General features: G+C 36.9%; 1 protein-coding gene across 2 annotated transcripts in view; it reads left to right on the plus strand.

Annotated features, from left to right (window-relative positions):
• The first annotated feature begins 1,165 nt into the window (after window positions 1-1,165).
• Window positions 1,166-18,645, plus strand: part of slc39a10 (solute carrier family 39 member 10) — a 48,018-nt gene continuing 30,538 nt past the window's right edge. Inside the window, exons 1-3 of one of the 2 annotated variants that reach the window (XM_088352953.1) lie at window positions 1,166-1,220; window positions 12,980-13,061; window positions 17,036-18,315. In XM_088352953.1, coding sequence (XP_088209079.1) covers window positions 17,056-18,315 — 1,260 coding nt within the window. In that variant the 5' untranslated portion in view covers window positions 1,166-1,220; window positions 12,980-13,061; window positions 17,036-17,055. Of the gene's footprint in view, window positions 1,221-9,316; window positions 9,356-12,979; window positions 13,062-17,035; window positions 18,316-18,645 lie in introns of those variants that run through there. The other variant, XM_088352954.1, reaches the window with a different exon arrangement.

The following is an 18,645-nucleotide window of genomic DNA, read 5'->3' on the forward strand; positions in this document are numbered from 1 at the left end:
CACCAACAACCCAGCAGCCCTGCTGCCCCCTTTTTGAGAAATTGTCAAATAAAATTAACTTTGTTTTCGCACTGGTTTTTGTTCTCATTAGATAACAGTGCCATCTAGTCATCAAATATAGTACAACGGAGCATTAAAGTCTTTATTACATCTTTACCCTGGAGTGTCACATCTAATCGCGTTGCACACAATGTTTTTACAACGTTGATGTAAATGACAAAAAATACAATTCAATTCTAAAAAAAATGAGAAAAATATGGTGCAGTTTGGTCACTTTTCTTTCTGTACTTTGTATTATTCGTGCTTTTTGCAGTCATTTTTGGTCGCATAACACAATACAGTGAAATCTAGTGTTCAAATAATAACCACTGTCACTTTAAAATTCGCCACATTTTCAAACACACTTATATCCTATAGCTTATGAACGATATATATTTTATGTTGACAATATCTATGTATTGTTTGTTAATGCTACTTGCAACCTGGTCATCCTTTTGATTAGATTTTTTTAATAGTATATTTAAATTATTTTTTATTGTATTTTTTATTGTATTGTCTGTTATTGCAACATCCATTGCGGCATGGTCATCCTGGAAGAGGGATTACTTCATGTCCTCGATCAAAGTTTCTTGATTTTCCCTCTTGCTGAGGTTTTTTTTTGTTTTTCCTTGCTTTCATGTAGGTTTTAGATCAGGAGATGGTGTAATAATAGTCTGTAGTTTGCAATACTCTGTGGTCTGTGCATCCCTTTGATTCTGTGGTGTAATAATAGTCTTTTTTTGCAATGGTCAGTGGTATGTGCAGCCCCATGAGACTCTGTGATTAAGGGCTATACAAATAAATATGACTTGACTAAAATTATTTTCCAATCCAACATTTACTTTTAATGTGTTTCTACCATCTTTGTTTGTTCGATTATGTGTTCGCTTTTATGTTTAGTTATATAGAGAAAATAATTAAAGTAATAGTTGAAATCAACCCCAGTTGTAGTTCCGCCTTTGTGCTCCCGGCCTGCTGCAGTGATCTATCATGGCGCCCTTCCCTTCCCGATTTTACGTCATCTGCGTAACAACCCCTCACATATCTCGTGCGCCTTCTCAAATCTCGCGTAAAAACAATTGAAGAATCTCTGTCCCTTCACTTGCCCTACGTCATTTACGCCGATTTTTTTTCCTTTTTGGTACCGAGCGGAGAGAAGATGCACACGGCACTCGAGTGAGGTAACGCCATCAAAAAAAACGCATTTACTCTTCATTCACTCCCACAACACGGACACGAGTGCCATGCTTCGTTGCTCCGCGAGTTCTGTCCTAAATTCAATCTTTATCGAATAAATATTTCGATTTATTAACGTGTCGTTTTGAGGTTTTTCTCCCCCTGGACTGGTTTCCGCGTGTGGTCGTCTCGCTAGCTTTCTTTCGCGTTTTACGAAGCGTTTTAAGCTAGCTAGTCGGTTGTTTCTTGCTAACGTCAACAACGAAGCTAATTGGAGTTATTTTAGATTTTTGATTCATTTATTTTATTTTATTACGTTGCTATTCTGATTATTCTAGGTTTCGTTCGAAGCGTCTATCGTTGTCGGAGCCTTGTGCGGCGAGGGGAGTTGATCTAAAGGAACTGTTTGTTGTTATTTTCGTTAATTTTAACACGTTATTTGATATCATAACGAAGAAAATTAATCGTTTTATTGATGGAAAGTAGTCAAGTGTCTGGCACCTTAACTAATCCCACTGGGCTATTTCGGGGCTAGATTTACAGTTAACCCTCGCCCTAACGCGGTTCACTTAACACGGTCTCCGTTCTTCCCTGATTAGCAATGTCCTCCATTCTGATTGGCTAAACAATCTCTCCACTTATGACTCGAAAGTTGGTTGAGTGGTACGGAAGTTATTACTCTAACAAATAGAAGCACTGTGTACACTTTTAAACAATTGCTTTGGTTGTACAAATGTGGTTCTTTGATTGATTTGTATAATAAGAGTATTTATCTTATAATTGGGGAATTAAAGGTTTCTACTTAATGGATTATTTTTGTAATGTAACCCCAGTGAAAAACAAGGGTTCACTGTATTACCAACTTGCGATGAAAGGACTCCCAACAGATATTTTAGGGAGCTGATCGGCAGCTTCTCACTAACATTAAAGAGGTATATATATGTGTATATATATATATATATATATACACACATACATACGCTTTTTTTATCATTGCTAATTTGGTCAAGTCAGATTTTAACTACAGCATTTGACTATTCTCATTGCTTCGTGCCTCATGATCTGATTTTTTTTTTTTTAGTTCAGTAGTTACCTGTTGCCCTGGAGAGGGATGTGTGCCACTAGACTGTACTTGCCTAAGACACACCGCAGGAAATGGTACCCTTACGACCCTATGAAATGAAATGATCTGCATTTATATAGCGCTTTTCAAGTCAAGACTTCCCAAAGCACTTTACAGTGTGCTTCACGTTTCCCAATAGCGGCCGTGCAGCCATGTAAGGCGCTAACCTGCTTATTGGGGGTATTAAGGGTTCAGTGTCTTACCCAAGGACATGTAACACTGATTCGAACTGCGATCTCTTGATCAAAAGATGAGCGCTCTACCTACTGAGCCACTGCCGCATACATACAACTTAAACCAGCCTACCACCACTACCGTGTAAATATTACTAATTTTAAACACATTTCTATTGGATTAAAAAGCGACTGTTGAAAACAAAAATGCCTTTCAAGACTTACTCAAACGATATTTTGGACCCTATTGGATAGGGCAAACAACTTTCTGGAACATTTTTTTAAACCCTAGTGTTTAAGGGATCCAAACGATTTGTAAATCCTACATACGGTATTAATATTTGTTAAACAAATGCCTGAGCCTGCAAAAAGGGTTTGTTCATTTTGTTGTGTTTAATAGAGTGATCCTATAATATTTGTAAAGATGTTTCTACTTTGATTTTCATGTTTTTTTTTTAATGTAAGTCCTGCCATAAACAAGGGTTCACTGTATTATTAACTTAATCACTTTATTATGCTGATAAAAGAAACATATTGTGCACCAGACATCTTTTTGGTGTTAAATTTTGGGCTATATGTGGTCTGGTCCATTTTAGACCGGATTAAGGCTATATGGATGCCTATAATTGGATTTTGTTCATCCCATCCAACATGAGCCAAATATAGTTCCAAGATAGCTACTATGTTTATCTTCTGAAATTTTAGTCAATGTCTTACAAAAACTAATGGACTAGAATATTTTTTGTACTGTCATTGATTATAACGTAGGGTACATTGTTAACAACGTAATTTGAAGTGGCAATCCAGAATAAACACGTTATAAAGACAAAGAATAAGTTCTATGTATGCATCATGGTGGTTACCTCTTCTGATGTAGTAGTACCTTTTCAATGTATTAGACAGAACATTAGCGTCTTTTAATGTTATTTCCCAAGCTTTTTTGGGGGTGGCCTGGAAAAGATGTAATCAACTAACTGGGCATTTGGTCTTCCTAAATATCATGAAACATTGAGTTTCGTTACAATGCTCACCAAATCATTTAAAAGAAAAGTATTTACGAAAAATTGCCAGCATGCGCGTGAAGTCACTTTTCCTCCCTGCCTTATGCACTATGTGTCGAGAAGCCCATTTTGTTATTTATTTATTTTGTTTTGATTTTCCCTTTGCAATGCCAACTTGTAATGTTTCTCCTACAAAAATATCTAGGTGGTTATTGGATATGGGAACTGTGAATATCCATGTACTTGTAAATTTAAAAACATAAAAATGAAACACACACAGCATAACCTGAAAAACAGTTTAAAAGACACTCCATGACAAGCCCCGGTTTTAAACACATTTCTATTGGATTAAAAAGCGACTGTTGAAAACAAAAATGCCTTTCAAGACTTACTCAAACAATATTTTGGGGACTAAGTTTTGGACCCTATTGGATACGGCAAACAACTATTTCTGGAACATTTTTTTTCAAGTTTGATGGATTTAGCTACTCTATTCATTTTTCATGTTTAATTTTATTACATGTTTAATATCACGCCCTAATCTAATCCTGCCATAAACCATGTCGACTATGTTGTAATCACTGACATTATAGACAATAATTATCTAATTTTGACTAAATCATGACTAAAAACAGGCCAAGCTAGATATAGCCCAAAATCAAATCATCCAAAAGACTTCCGTTGCTGGGTGGTTTCCACAATTTTCGATCAGGCAGAAGTTTGGCAGTCAAGCAAAGGAAATTTGGAACAAATATCATGACGTAACACTGACAAGATTATGTGAGACCATGTGAAAAGTAAACGCATGATAATATAATCAATATGATAGAGGAGACTATGAATATTTGTATGAAATATAAGCAGGCATATATATATATTGTGTGTATATATATATCTAAAGTACTTATTTTCACGATCATAGTGCACACCATATTAAAATGTGCAGTCTCAGTCGCTGCTTCTCTTTCTACACAAACATTTGGCGCACTTGATTATTGGGCACGGGTGTCCTGTGCTACTGTAGCTTATCGTTAAAGAAAAAATCCAAACAAACACGTTACAGCTTTCTTTGAGAGAGAATAGTTGGGACTTGTTTATTGAAAACGCAACACTGAACTTGATCTCTCGCAACATTCATCGACCTGCTAACGTCAGCCAACCGCGCCTCACTTTCTGCGGCTACACTATGTCCGTCTTACAATAACACATACAAGTGTGCGTAATTACGAATACAGCAAGAGTAAAACTGAGCTCGGTTGAGTTTATTTAAGAATTTATTACAAAGTCGATAGGTGCAGGCCCGCTAAATCACAAAAACAAAACTCATTTTCAGTTTGTTACATTTTGTTTACTAACAATTGTAATCGGTCAAACCCAGCAAAGTCCTCATCCCCTGTTTCTGCGCTAAACCCCCATCAAACATGCCAGGTTCACTTTCTTCACTGTCAAGAGTCGCTTTCCGTGCCGTGCGGCTCCTCTGAGATGAGCCTGGCTTTTGCGAAAGCTCCAACAATAGTACCAGCAAACACGTCGGCCCAAGCATCCATTTGCAAATTGTGGCACAACCCGCCCAGTGCCACCTTCCCATTCCGCTCATCCACCGCTCCCACGGTGCTCGCTGCCTTTGAACTGACAAGGTCCAGCGGTTGAAGTTCCACACTTCACCCTTAAGCATTCTCATGGTGTCGTCTGTTACGTCCGCCTTAAAACACACAGTAGGCGCACTGCATGAAATGGCGCGTCGCACAAGTTGGAGAAAATCTAAGAATTCTAAGTGCGCCCCATGGTTGTGGAAATACGGTATCTAACGAGCAATTTTGTCCTAAACGCATAGTTAGGTGGAACTCAATAATCCTCACTTGGTATGCTTGCTTATTATTTAACACAAGGATACTGCTGGAAATGTGAATTTCCCTACAGGGATGAATCAAGTACATTGGGACCTCGGTTATCGCGGTTAATGGGGACCAAAACCACCCGCGATAAGTGAAAATCTGCGAAGTAGCGGCGCACCTTTAAAAAAAATATAAATATTTTATTATTATTTTTTAGACCCGGTTAATGGGGACCAAACCACCCGCGAAAAGTGAAAATCTGCGAAGTGGCGACGCCCATCCCAAAATGCTTAATTTTTTATTTATTTTTTCATTCTATTATTGTTATTTTGTAGACCTGCGAAGCTCTGAACCCGCGAACGTGGAACCACGAAGTAGCGACGCCCCTTCAAAAATGCTTAATTTTTTTTTTTTTTTTTTAAATTATTTTATTTTATCATTATTATTTTTTAGACCTGCGAAGCTCTGAACCCGCGAATATGGAACCACAAAGTAGCGACGCCCCTTCAAAAATGCTTAAAAAAATTAAAAAAATTCTCAAATATTTTATTTAATATTTTATGTTTTTTAGGCCCGCGAAGCTCTGAATCCGCGAACGTCGAAGCGCGAAGTAGCAAGGTCCCACTGTATTGATCTATAGATCGATCTATCTATATGTCTGTGTGTCTGTTCACTATACCAGGGATCACTGATTTTTTTTACAGCTGAGAATTCTTTTTTTCACTAATTGGTGTGAACGGCTACTAATTTATCTTAAATAATATTATAACTGTCTCTAATATCTTATTACCAGGTTAAAATTATTCATAAAGGTCAAAATAGAGTACAAGTCAAATTTCTTAGAAAATCAAAATGACCCATCGCTGGTAAGTTATTATTGGAACTGGTTGTGTTTACCTTATCCCCGACAGTCCTAATTTAGCTCTCTAAAATACATTATTTTCTACTTTCACTTTTTTGAACCAAATAACGACAGTGATTGAATGGAACCTTGGTGCGTGTACAACATATTTTCAACCAGTTTTTGCTGAGAGGTTTGATTTAGTCACCTGGTGAGGCCTTTTTTCACTAAAATGTTAAACGTATGTAACAACTATTCGCTAGTAGCCAGAGATATTATTTATATGATATTATATATTATTTACGTTTTATTTGAAGCGTTAATTCCATGCTTACTCCAATCACGTTGTTAACAATGTGCACTGCGTTTGTATCAATGACAAATACGATATATTTATTTTCGATTCATGACATTACAATCACAGATGGGGTGCAAGGTAATGCTGATTCTACTTATAAATGGAAGCGCCATAACATTTGCAGCTCTCTAGCGAAGGTCAGCCACGAGGGCTTAGCTGTCGAGTAAACAGAGAGCAGGCGGCCACGTTCATTATATTTCACATAGCGTCCGCAATCTGCCCCATGTCAAAACCTTCCCACACTTTGCAACTTTTTGATCAAATCATCCCAGAGCTCGCTAACTTCAAGTCAGTTAAGGATTACAACGTCCATGAGAAATTAGTTTAAATTAGCATCGGAATACAAAGTATGGATTTTACATTTCTTTACTGTGATAAAAACAAATCTCCGATTGTTTTGCCCTTGGATCAAAATTGTCCCTCAATTGTCTTTTAACGAGTTATTTAAGGGTGATTGTTTTTTAAATCTGTCACTATTCAAAGTATTGTTGCTTTTATGTCATAAAACAAATCTCTATTTCTCAGGGGCTATTTGAGTTTTTTATCCTGGGGAAGAAACAAATTTCAGAGATGTTTTTTTTACATGTCAATGACCACTTGTAAAAAGATAGCTCAAAAAAAAGGAAGACAAAAAAAGAAGAATCAATTCCTTTACCTTTCCTCTTTTGTATTTACGACAAACAGTTGAACTGATTAATTAACGAGACGTCTCGGTGCTGATTATGATTCTGTCAGGTTGTAATTATTGTTCTCTTGTCAGGCTGTCAAGCTTTAATTTTCAAAAGAAGCAAAATTATGTTTTTTCCTGTGTAAACCAAAGAGCACAAAAACTCGATTCTGTTGCTTCGGTGCTCAATAATGCATATGTGACAATAACAACCTAATTAGTTTTCTCTGTTCCTTCCCTTGCTACTTTTTTACTACCTTACAGACCTTCATTTGTTGTTTGTGTTTTGAAAGTAACAATTGGGTTGGGGAAAAATATGATGTAGCATTTGTTTATTTTCCTGTGATTGATTCTAGCTACTAGCTAATGCTGTGTACAGCTATTATAATTTCACTTTATAAGATTGAGTGATGTTTTATTTTATTTTTTGCCAAGCCATGTATGAACATTGGAAAATGTATATCATGTTTAGAAGTGACGTACTTTCACAGAATGGACTCCCATAATCATTACACTTTCCGCAATATCTATATGTCTGTGTTTTGATGCTCAAAACAATATATTGTCGTCAAAGTTATGAATAATAAACAAGTATTGATTAATTGATTGATAAAGTCAAGCCTTAGTATATCAAACACTACTTTTTAGAGATATGTTATTTTGGGACCGGTACCGGTGTTTGGCTACTAAAATGTTCGAGTACCAAAACATTTTTCCTCTACAAAGTAATGGTATTCCAAAGCTACCTAAGATAGGTTTACAATGCCAGTTAACACCAAATGATTACATTTTAAATTTAAATCTTAAATAAAACTACGGAAAAACAGAGCACAGTTCATTCTTGCCCCTCTAGATGGTGGGCTTAGATTAAATACAAAGGCTAGTTCAGTACATTTCTAGTGTATCTCTAAACAAAGTGTCTTGTGTAAAGGAATCCATAATTATAGCATTTGTTTTAGTGATTAGATTGTGTAAGAACCCTTTTCAACCTTAAAATTGCGTTCTTAAATGCTGCTAGGAAAAAATTATTTCAAATCTCAAAATGCTTCAACTGGTATTTATTTCAATACGTTCTTACCTAAAAAACCAAACACTCCAAATATAAATAAAAATATACCTAAACTTTGCTAGTTTTTTGAATTTGTAGAAAATAAAGATTGGACTAAATAAAGATGATATTATATAACAATTTCATCGAAAAAAGGCAATAAAACCCACTAAAGCTCATATATTCTCAACACATGTTATCAAAGCGACTATTTTTCAAATTGATGCTTGTAAACTGAGCAAGAATAGAAAAGATGGCCACTCATCTCATGTGGCATTGTTCTGGTGTGTTCGAGATGCGATTTTTCGTTAAAACACCCAAAAATAAAATTTTGTCGACGACCCATTTGTTTAATATAGTCATTTGAGTGCAAAGGAATCGCTGTGTATGTATGTATATATATATATATATATATATATATATATATATATATATATATATATATATATATATATATATATATATATATATATATATATATATATGCAGTAATCCCTTGTTTTTCATGTGAAGAAGTCCAACTCTGTTGGCGATAAAAGTCTTGTCAGTCCATTGTGTTTCATGAAAATAGATAGATAGATAGATAGATAGATACTTTATTCATCCCCGAAGGGAAATTCACTTTTCCAGCAGCATCCCTAAGCTGAGAACAATCGAAAATAACTGAGAACAATCGAAAATAACACGGGAGCTGCTGGAGTGGCTGCCATTCGTGACGGCGCCGGAGAAACGATTCAATTTGAATCATGTACAAACAAACAATTGAATCATGTCTGCGAAGTAATGGAACCACGAAAAGTAAATAGCGATACAGCAAGGGAGTACACTATAAGGACTTTTATATTGGACAGTTCCTGACCAGACAAATTAAAATTAGCTGATTGGTTGTCCCACAAGTCGGCGTTCAGTGTTTTTGGGGATATATTGGGGCTTAGAATTTCCTATTTAACAGGTCATGTGTTTCAACCCGAACACAATTGGTTACTTACCTGACACACACACACTTTGGCTCCCTACCTCCTGTACAAATAAGTTGAGCTCCCAACTTGAAAGCATTTCTTTGGGCGTGTATTTGGTTGTGGTGTTTTGATGAGGTAAGGAGCTTTTCTTGCAGCTTTAAGATAATATATAAATGTGTTTTCCCCTAACTGGATTTCTAGTGACCACTACTGTATTCCAATTGTTGCATTTGTTTAAGATTTTTTAAGGGGTAAGGAACAGTTTTTGTGCTTTGATGATGCTAGGTCCCACCTCGTACCAGACGTCTTTTAACCATTCTATTTGGATCTAAATTTGATCTGATTCCGTTTATAGTTGATTTAGTCCAAAAATGAATGTCTCAAATTTTGTTGTGATTTGCCCATCCAACGCAAAACAAATGTAGTCCAAAAATAGTCCTTTTTGTATTTAGTTTGTCTAAAGCTGTCACAATTTAGACTAACCTTGACATTTATTGTTACCAATTCTTTTTTACCAACCTGGTTTGTTTAAAACATGTTTTAAGTCCCAAAATAGACACCCAAGATTGGTATGTGTTTATTAGTCCATCTTGTGTGGACAAATTTTGTGTAAATATAGACATTGTATACCCCAACTAAATTTGACCCCCCAAAGTTGTCTATCAAATGTCTTCAACCAAATGAAGACGTCTTTTGGACGGTAGATTTCAAGATAAATCTAGTCTGGTCTCTTTTAAGACATGATTTAGTCCTAAAATAGACATCTAAAATCGGGTTATATCTAGCTCATCCGAAGTGGAACATTTTTAATCATGAAATAGTCGTAGTCGTGTTTACCTCATCAAAATTTATTTCCCTATTCAACTAATTGCAGGCGTAGTTTGGACTCGACTGTGGCATGCTTTTAATATATTTTGAACCATTTTTTTTATATTTTGTTTTCTGTTTTGCTTTATGTAACACAATACTGGACAAAAAAAGTTAATGCGATGTTTGCATCTTGTATAGTTTAAAACTTGGTAAATTATATTACACAAAAGTGTATTATTTTTCAACTTTTTTCCTTTTTAATTTTGTATTTTATTAGGTATACTCTAGTTTGGTTGATGTGTTGGTTGCAGTTGAAAAACTATTTCTGAGCATTTTACTAATTAACGATTTTGTAACGTTTCATTTAGGTAGGTATTTCCAATCAATGTTATTTGAAAATGAGTAAATTTATGTGGAAGTATTTTTTGGCAAAGGTGAAGAAAGGTAGCTCAAGGCAGTTAAGCTAGATCAAATTTTAGATTTTAGCTACTGACGTAAGATTTCCACCCTGTTTGAATTGATTGTAAAATGTATGTTCGAGTTAAAGTCATAAGCTACCTACCGTTGAGAAAAATGTGGTTGAAATGTCTTAGGTTTGTTTGTAATCACTCATACAAAAAATATTTCTGGTGCCTTTGGTAAATAGTACTTTTTGGGTCATAACATGTGCTTTTTTTAACGATTATTACTCACAAACTGGAACTGCATAATGTTTTTGTTTGCTGAAATGGAGAAGGAAGGCAGTATAGCTAATTTTTAGATTCACACTAATTTTTAGATCTTAGCTTCAGATACAAGATTTCCACCAATTAAAATAGACCATTAAACGTATAGTATACAGTATAACCTACCTACACTTTTACGAAATATAGTGGAATTGTCTCAAACTAGTTTATAATCACTTATAAAGGATATTTTGAGTCATGTGGAACCTTACCACACACTGATTTTTTTTTCTATTGTATGTTTCCCTTCTCATTTTCCCTTTAGCCCCAAGAAAAAGCTGAAGCGGTCATGTGAGAATCATATGAAGCAGCTTAAGGTTTAAACGGCGGCTATTCCCTTATGAGAGAAATAATTGGAATCCAGCAGTCATCGCTGACCTGGAATTGACACGGGCATGAACGTCGAGGCTCTTAAGTAGCGTTGCAAACGTTATTTTTTTACTGCTGTACGTTTAACCACCTGAAGAGGTGTTAAATCAACTGCTAAACGGTCTGTAAGTGCAGCTCTTAAACAGCTGTTCAGTTGCGTTTCTCAATGGGCTAAATAAAGAGAAAAGAAAAAAGTTGAGTGGTTTTGAAGTTTTTATGAGTTGAAACATGACCTAGAAATATTTGATGAGTGGTTTGGACACGACACAAAAGTTGGTTTGTTTTGTTGACTCCCTGCGAAGTTCCGAACAAAGTGCCTGCTGAACACAATATGAGACCTGGCGTGCTAGCAAAAAAAAAGACTACAAGTCATGCTTGGTGACCTGTCCTCTTCCATGGCCCCTCTTTCCTGTGGTGTTCCTCAAGGATCTATTCTTGGCCCTATATTCTTCTCGTTGTATATGCTACCACTTGGGTCAATTATCGCCAGTCACAACCCTTTTTTTATTGTTATGCAGGAGACGTACAAATCTGTCAGTAAAGCGAAACAGTAACAATCAATGTTTTTTGTTTGATTGCATATTTAATATTAGGCAGTGGTTTGGCCAAAATTGTCTTTATTTAAACTAAATTTATGGTGTTTGAGGATACCGTGACCAGGGTTGGGTAGGGTTACTTTAACTGGATTACTTTCAATTACTTTTGGATTACTCCAATACCAAGTATGCTAATAAAAGACAAAAGAAACTAAATATGAATACAATTATGACTCACAACACGTGGTATGCTTTCTCTCCTGTCTTTGATCTCCGGCAAAACTAACATAAAATGCGACAGAAACAAAATGAAAATAAATCCAAACAGCTTGCCAACATCACTTTTGCCGTTCCATGTGTTCCGTTACTCCCCAAGCCTGCACAAAATTTAGTCATTTTATTCATATTTAGTTTCTTTTGTTTGTTTCATTAGCATATTTGGTATTGGAGTAATCAAAAAGTAATTGAAAGTAATCCAGTTAAAGTAACCCTACCCAACCCTGACCGTGACGGCCTGCCATGGCACCCTGTCTTGCTGAGTTCATCCATCAGAAAGCCTGGGTGTGACTTTTGACAGTCACCTCAGGTTTGACAAACATATTATCAATGTTGTCAGGACGAGCTTCTTTCGGCTGTGTCAGTTAGTTTTTAAGCCGTCCTGACCTAGAGAAAGTTATACATGCCTTATTAAGCTCAGGGTTAGATTATTGCAATGCACTTGCAATATTTCTGTCTCCAAGTAATATATTATCGCCTTCAACTTGTAAAGAGCGCTGCTGCCAGTCCTTTGACCAACACCAGCCGACGTGCTCATATTGCTCCTTTTCTTCATTGGCTCAACGTACATTTTAGGATTTATTTTAATCTTTTAATATTTGTTTTTAAACAGGTTTTCCCCGTGTTATCTTTCTGAGCTTTTAATTATTCGCAGTCCTGTAAGTTTTGAGGTAAAAATAAAAATGCTGGTGTGACAGCCTTTTCTGTTGCTGCTCCCAGGCTCTGGAATGAACTACCAATTAAGTTGCATCTTATTTCTGATCTGGGCCTCCTAATATCCAGGATAAAACCGCGCTTCTTATGGATGGTTTTTAATACTCAGTAGTTCGAGGACACTTTAATTTGGTTTTACCTTATTTCATACTATTGTATTTATTGTTTTTTAGTGTCTTTTATTGTTTTATTTTTTTCTTTTGTTTGGTTTTTAACCTATTGTTTCTCTGTTATTATTGTAAAGCACTTTGGTACACCGAAGAGATTGCTGTACAGGGCTGTATAAAGTACATTTATTAGTTATTTTTGTGTCTTTTTTTCCCCTGCAGTGCAATTGCCAGAAGAGTCGAAGAAGACCCTTAAATAGAAGCATCATCACCAGGGGGCATAAGCAGGAGGACATATAGTCACGTAAGTTGCAAAAGAACATCATTGTTTTTAACTGTACAGTAGGGCTACAACGAACGATTATTTTAACTCATTCAGTGCCAGACGTTTCTCAAATGGGAAGCCAATTTTTCCCATTTTGACTCATTTTTTAAAGGCCTATAGAAAATGTAGTTCTGTAGCTATATAAGCATAGGACATGTCAAAAGAAAACTTCAACCCCCATCTTTCATTAAAAAAACAGTATGCTTCTAGCTTTTACCATTGTGTAGTAAACCGCAGTTGCACATTGCTAAGTTTCTTGAAAATACTCGTTTTCAAGAAATATTCTCAAAAAAACGGCTTTTTGTGAAAGGATGCATTTCAAGCAGAACTTTTACTTGGGTACTTTTTTGTGATACATCCAATATCCCAACAATGCTTTCCATTAACACAAGGGCTCTTTGCCTGCAAAATAAAAAATTTTGCAAGAGCACTGAACTAATGCATGAACAATGCAGGAACTCTTCAGCGCCTGATGTTTTCGGTGAAGGTATGGCATGATTCAGGTATGGCATGATTCAGGTATGGCATGATTCAGTTTGTCATGGCGATTAATATGATTTGAAAGGGTTTTTATTTCCTTCTTTTTATTCAAATATTGAAGTTTTAGACAAACAGAAAAATAAAATACTAAAATATGACAGTAAAAACAGTAAGCAATCCAAGAGTTTTTCAAATACTTTAATGATTACCAAAAATACTTACAAATGTATGCTATACACCTGCAAATATGTATATAAAAATAGTCTCGAGGCACCCTTTGCCAGACAAAAATGCTACTACAAGTATGTCCTCTCAACTCCACTCTTATTTACATTGAAATAACGTGCTGACTGGCACATGAATCGCGCGACACAACAAATCTTTGATGAAATTTGTTGCCAACATTTTTAATAATTTATTTAAATCTATTTTATCGATGTTGTGGAATCCCTGCTGTACAGTAGACCCCTGGAATACAGCAACACCTCGCTTATGAGTTTTTCACTTCACGGTGTGTAATAAGGTGTTTTTGGCCCCTCTTTATGGCATTTTCCCCACTAGACGTAATCAATAACAAAATAATTTCCATGCTTAAAAAGTAACTTGTGCCGTATTTATTGCCTATGGGTTCAAATTAGAGGTAAGATCGTGTCTAAAAAAATCCGTCCCGCTGGTGTTATAGCCAGGCCCAGCCCGAGTCCGTCAAATTAACTTGATTTGAGGGACCAAGCCTGAGGCAAAACCTTAATTTTCAAATTTTATTTGCGAGAAATCGAGAAGGGGAAGAGTGATTTTGGCTGAAGCTCTTACCTTTAGTCCAAATATTGCGGTGATGCTAAAGGGAGAAGCAAGATAATAACAAATGCTTGAGATCATAGAATCAAGAAACACAAAGAAAGCCCAAGCATCGTTAATCTCGTAAAGGAATATGCCCTGTAACCAAGCAATGATCATAATAGTTTTGGGGAATAAGGAGGCCATTTAAACAACTCTCGGTTTCATTATCAATCCGCCTTCTTTTCCCCCGTGCATCCACCCACTACGCCACTGTAACAGTTTAAGTCACATCACACAGAATGTAGATACATTTTCATTTTTCCATTATACTTATTTATTCCTATACACACATATTATACATGTGTAGTACTCACTATACACAATTTTGTTGTTTTAATGTTTTTATCTAGGGTACCAGGGGTTCAGTGCTAATTAGCATAGGTTTCTATCACCAGGCATTTAGCAATTTCACTTTGTGATCCCCACCTCAGCACAGATACATATCGTATCCCTGGGGCCTACTGTTTTTGACAACAACAACAACAACAAAAAAACTCACAAAATTGCTGTAGTCAAGCCAGCACAGTCGGGCATTGTTGCAACTTTGAGGGTGTGATCTTTAAACGGGACTCGGTCTCAACCTATCAGCAACAAGGTTCATAGGTCAGCACTGTCTCATGTTTATAAACACTGTGGACGAACCACAAAGTAGGTCTCACGCTCACTTAATGCGGAACCTTTGCTCAGAGATCCTTGGCTCGTGATTGCTGCAGCTTTACACGAGGTAAGCTGCTCCTCTTTGTTGTTGTTTTTTTTTTTTAATTATTCTATTTTTCGAAACCACGTCAAAGCCTGTAAAAATTATTGTTATATTTTAAATGAAATATTTTTCTCAACTGGATGAACTCCTTGGGGTAGGCAGTGTAACTTTCATTCTTCATATTTTGCCACTCATTGGTAATTGAGAAAAAAAAATGACTATATTCATAGCATTTTTATTTTACAATGTTTATTCCGTTATTATACACATAATTTGTACTAGTCAGATGAAGTTATTATGGAGACAATACTGAGTAACTGCTAAACTGTTGATGTCATCGGCTTCATAATCAGTGTTCTTATCTGATATAATTGATTGAATCAAAGGGGAAAAATGAGTTAGGTAAAGGGCTGCAAGATAACTGACTGTATTAATGAAAATGGGCAGGTTAACCATACACATAGATAAGAAATAAATGTATTAGTATAATGTAAATGTTTCTTTTTGAGGAAATACAAAATAAAAACAGTTTTTAAGTTTTTACAACAATTTTGTTTATATGTAAAAAATAATGTTTCCAAAAATAAGATTTCTTACCAAAAAAGACAAAATAAGTTCCACACTTGAGCGCTTGTAAAATGTAAATATTTCCTTTTGAAGAAAGCCAAAGGTGCTTTTAAGTTTCCCTAAATTACTTTATATGGTAAAAACGTTTACAAAACTGACTATTCTGTATAATAGAACTAAGAAATGTTCTCAGATGGCAAAATATTTGGCCCTAATTGGTAAAAACAAATTCACGTAACGAGAATTTAGAGGTGCAATGAATATTCAAATCGATAAATCTGTCTTTGGTTTTATTTTTATTTATATTTTAATTGTAAGATAAAATTAATGCTTGAGAAATTAATGCTAAAACTGATGACCAGCTAACAAGCGTATAATAATAATAATAATAATAAAAAAAAATAAAAAAATAAATAAAAAAAAAATATATATATATATATACGGGGAATTTATTTCGGTCACAATATGCTTAGCAGACATGAACTATTCTGAAGCTTTAATTATAAAAATGTGAGTCCACAATATATGGCTTCCTTTCACTTATGTGGTCTATTCTGCAAGGACGTCTGTGGCCCTCAGGCTTCATGAGAGACCTTATGAGGATCATTTGACTGTTCTGCTTGGAGCTTTTTCAAGGATGTCCACAATGAGTTCGATAAATGAATTTTGGATGATCTTTTGTGTTCCGAACAAAGTGTTTGCTTTATTGGTGACCTGCCCTGAAACTGCTCCTCCACATTGAGAGGAACCGGTTGAGGTGATTTAGGAATATTTTCCGATTGCCTCCTGGACCCCTCCCTGGTTAGCTGTTCCTGACATGTTCCGACACTAGGCCCCTGGGACGCACCTCAGGATCCTGTCTGATCAGTTGGATGAAGTGGCTGGGGACATTAAAATGTTCTGGGCATGTCAAAGTGTCAGGAGGCTTTTGGGATGAACCATTACACTCCTAAAGACTATGTATACATCTCTGTGCTTGCCTGGAAACGCATCGGGATCCTGTTGGATGAATTGGATAAAGTGCCTGGGGATAGGAAGGTCCAGGCTTTCCTGTTGAGGTGTTGTGGGCTGGTCCCGCTGGTGAGAGGTCTTGGGGACAACTAAGGACAACTAAGGACACGCAGGAGAGCTTACATCCCTAAGCTGGCCTGGGAACACCTCAGGGTTCCTACAGATGGGTTGGACAAAGTGGTTGGGGTTAGGCAGGTCTGTTTTTTTCTTGCTGAGACTGTTGCACCTGCAACCTGGATAGGAGAAACAAAATTGTTGAATGGAGTTTTCAAATATTTCAGACAAGTACTCAGTAATCATAACTGAACTCCAGCATAACTGCTGCCTGATTATGAACAGAAGTAAATGTTTTTTCCAGGGTACCAGAAGTCGGCCGCCATGCGAGTCCACGTGCACACCCGATTCTGTTTCCTCTGCGTGCTGACCTTCATTTACCATCAGCCTAGCCGCTGCCATGGCGACAGCCACCATCATCAGCACCACGGACATCGCCACGACGACCACGCTGAGCACGCCCACAACGGCTTGCAGATTTCCCAAGCTCCTTACATCAGCAGGGTCCCTCCTACCACAGGTTCAGGACATCACAAGGAGGCGTCCTTGAAGGAAGAGCAGGACTTTTACATCCAGCAGTTGTTCAGGCGCTATGGAAAGAAGGATCGGCTGGACTTTTACGGATTTCAAAGTCTCCTGGTTAGCTTGGGGCTAGGCCAGGTCAAAATTGTAGACTTGGAACATGACGATCTGGGGCACGACCACGTGGCTCATTTGGACATTCTGGATGTGCAGGCGGGCCACCATTCTCATGGAGACGCTCATGGCCATGAGCATCACGATCATCATGATCACACACACGATCATCATGATCACACCCACGATCATCACGACCACGAGGAAGGCCCCACGCAATGCAGCCCAGACAAAGCCGCCATCACACCTTCAGGCACATCCAGAGAGCATGCACATAACCATAAACACCATCATGACCATAATCACGATCATAAACACGATCACAACCATAATAATGATCAAGTGCATGACCATAATCATGATCACGATCAGGTGCACGGTCAAAATCACAATCTAGACAGGAATCAGGATCACATCCACAACCATAATCATGATCACACCCAGAAACAGGATCGTGGGGAGGACCACGATCATAATCACGATCACGACCATAATCATGATCACGACCATAATCATGATCCCGTGCAAGACCACGATAATAATCACAATCTCGACAAGAATCATGATCACGTGCACGAACATAATCTCGATCCAGAGCATGATGATATACACAATCACAATCACACCCACGACGAGGTCCACAGTACAAACTTGCCCCAGGCCAAGGTAGATCATCCATCAGTACCCCAAACAGACCAGCAATCTTCCCCTACACCGGCAGGAACCAAATCCAAGAGAAGAAGGAAACTAGGAAAGCTCCAAGGACAGCAAAACAAAACAATCTCGTCTCCCGCTTCCGACAACCATGAGCACAAAGACGGAGACGATCACCATCACGGACATTCTCATAAAGAAAAACGAGAAGTGCATGGGGGAGGCAACATCGCTACGGTGCCGGGATCAGTTCTGCCAGGACATCCGGGTGGTTTAAATCACCAGCATGATGAGGTAGGACTTCAAGATAATTTTTTTGTGCTCGGGAATGAATGACTATTCAACTTTTTTAATTTTAAATGTTAGCTTTGGTTGGAAGAAACAATCGAGCAATCTGTTTGTATTGCTTTATACATTTGTTTCAGTTGATTGAGTTATATCACTTCCATTTTGGGCTAAGAATAGTCCAATTTTGCAGAAAAAAACTCCTAATTACATTTGGTTTTGTTTTCCGGGGTCTGACAAAACAACATTAATCCCCGCAGAATAATTTAGAGATTTTTTTTAATGTAAAAGTCACACACATTTAATTTTGACAGAAAACTTACTATGTAAACTTGAACA

This window comes from Urocampus carinirostris, chromosome 14, assembly GCF_059441175.1.
Source record: "Urocampus carinirostris isolate Australia breed hairy pipefish chromosome 14, RoL_Ucar_1.0, whole genome shotgun sequence".
NCBI lineage: Eukaryota > Metazoa > Chordata > Actinopteri > Syngnathiformes > Syngnathidae > Urocampus > Urocampus carinirostris.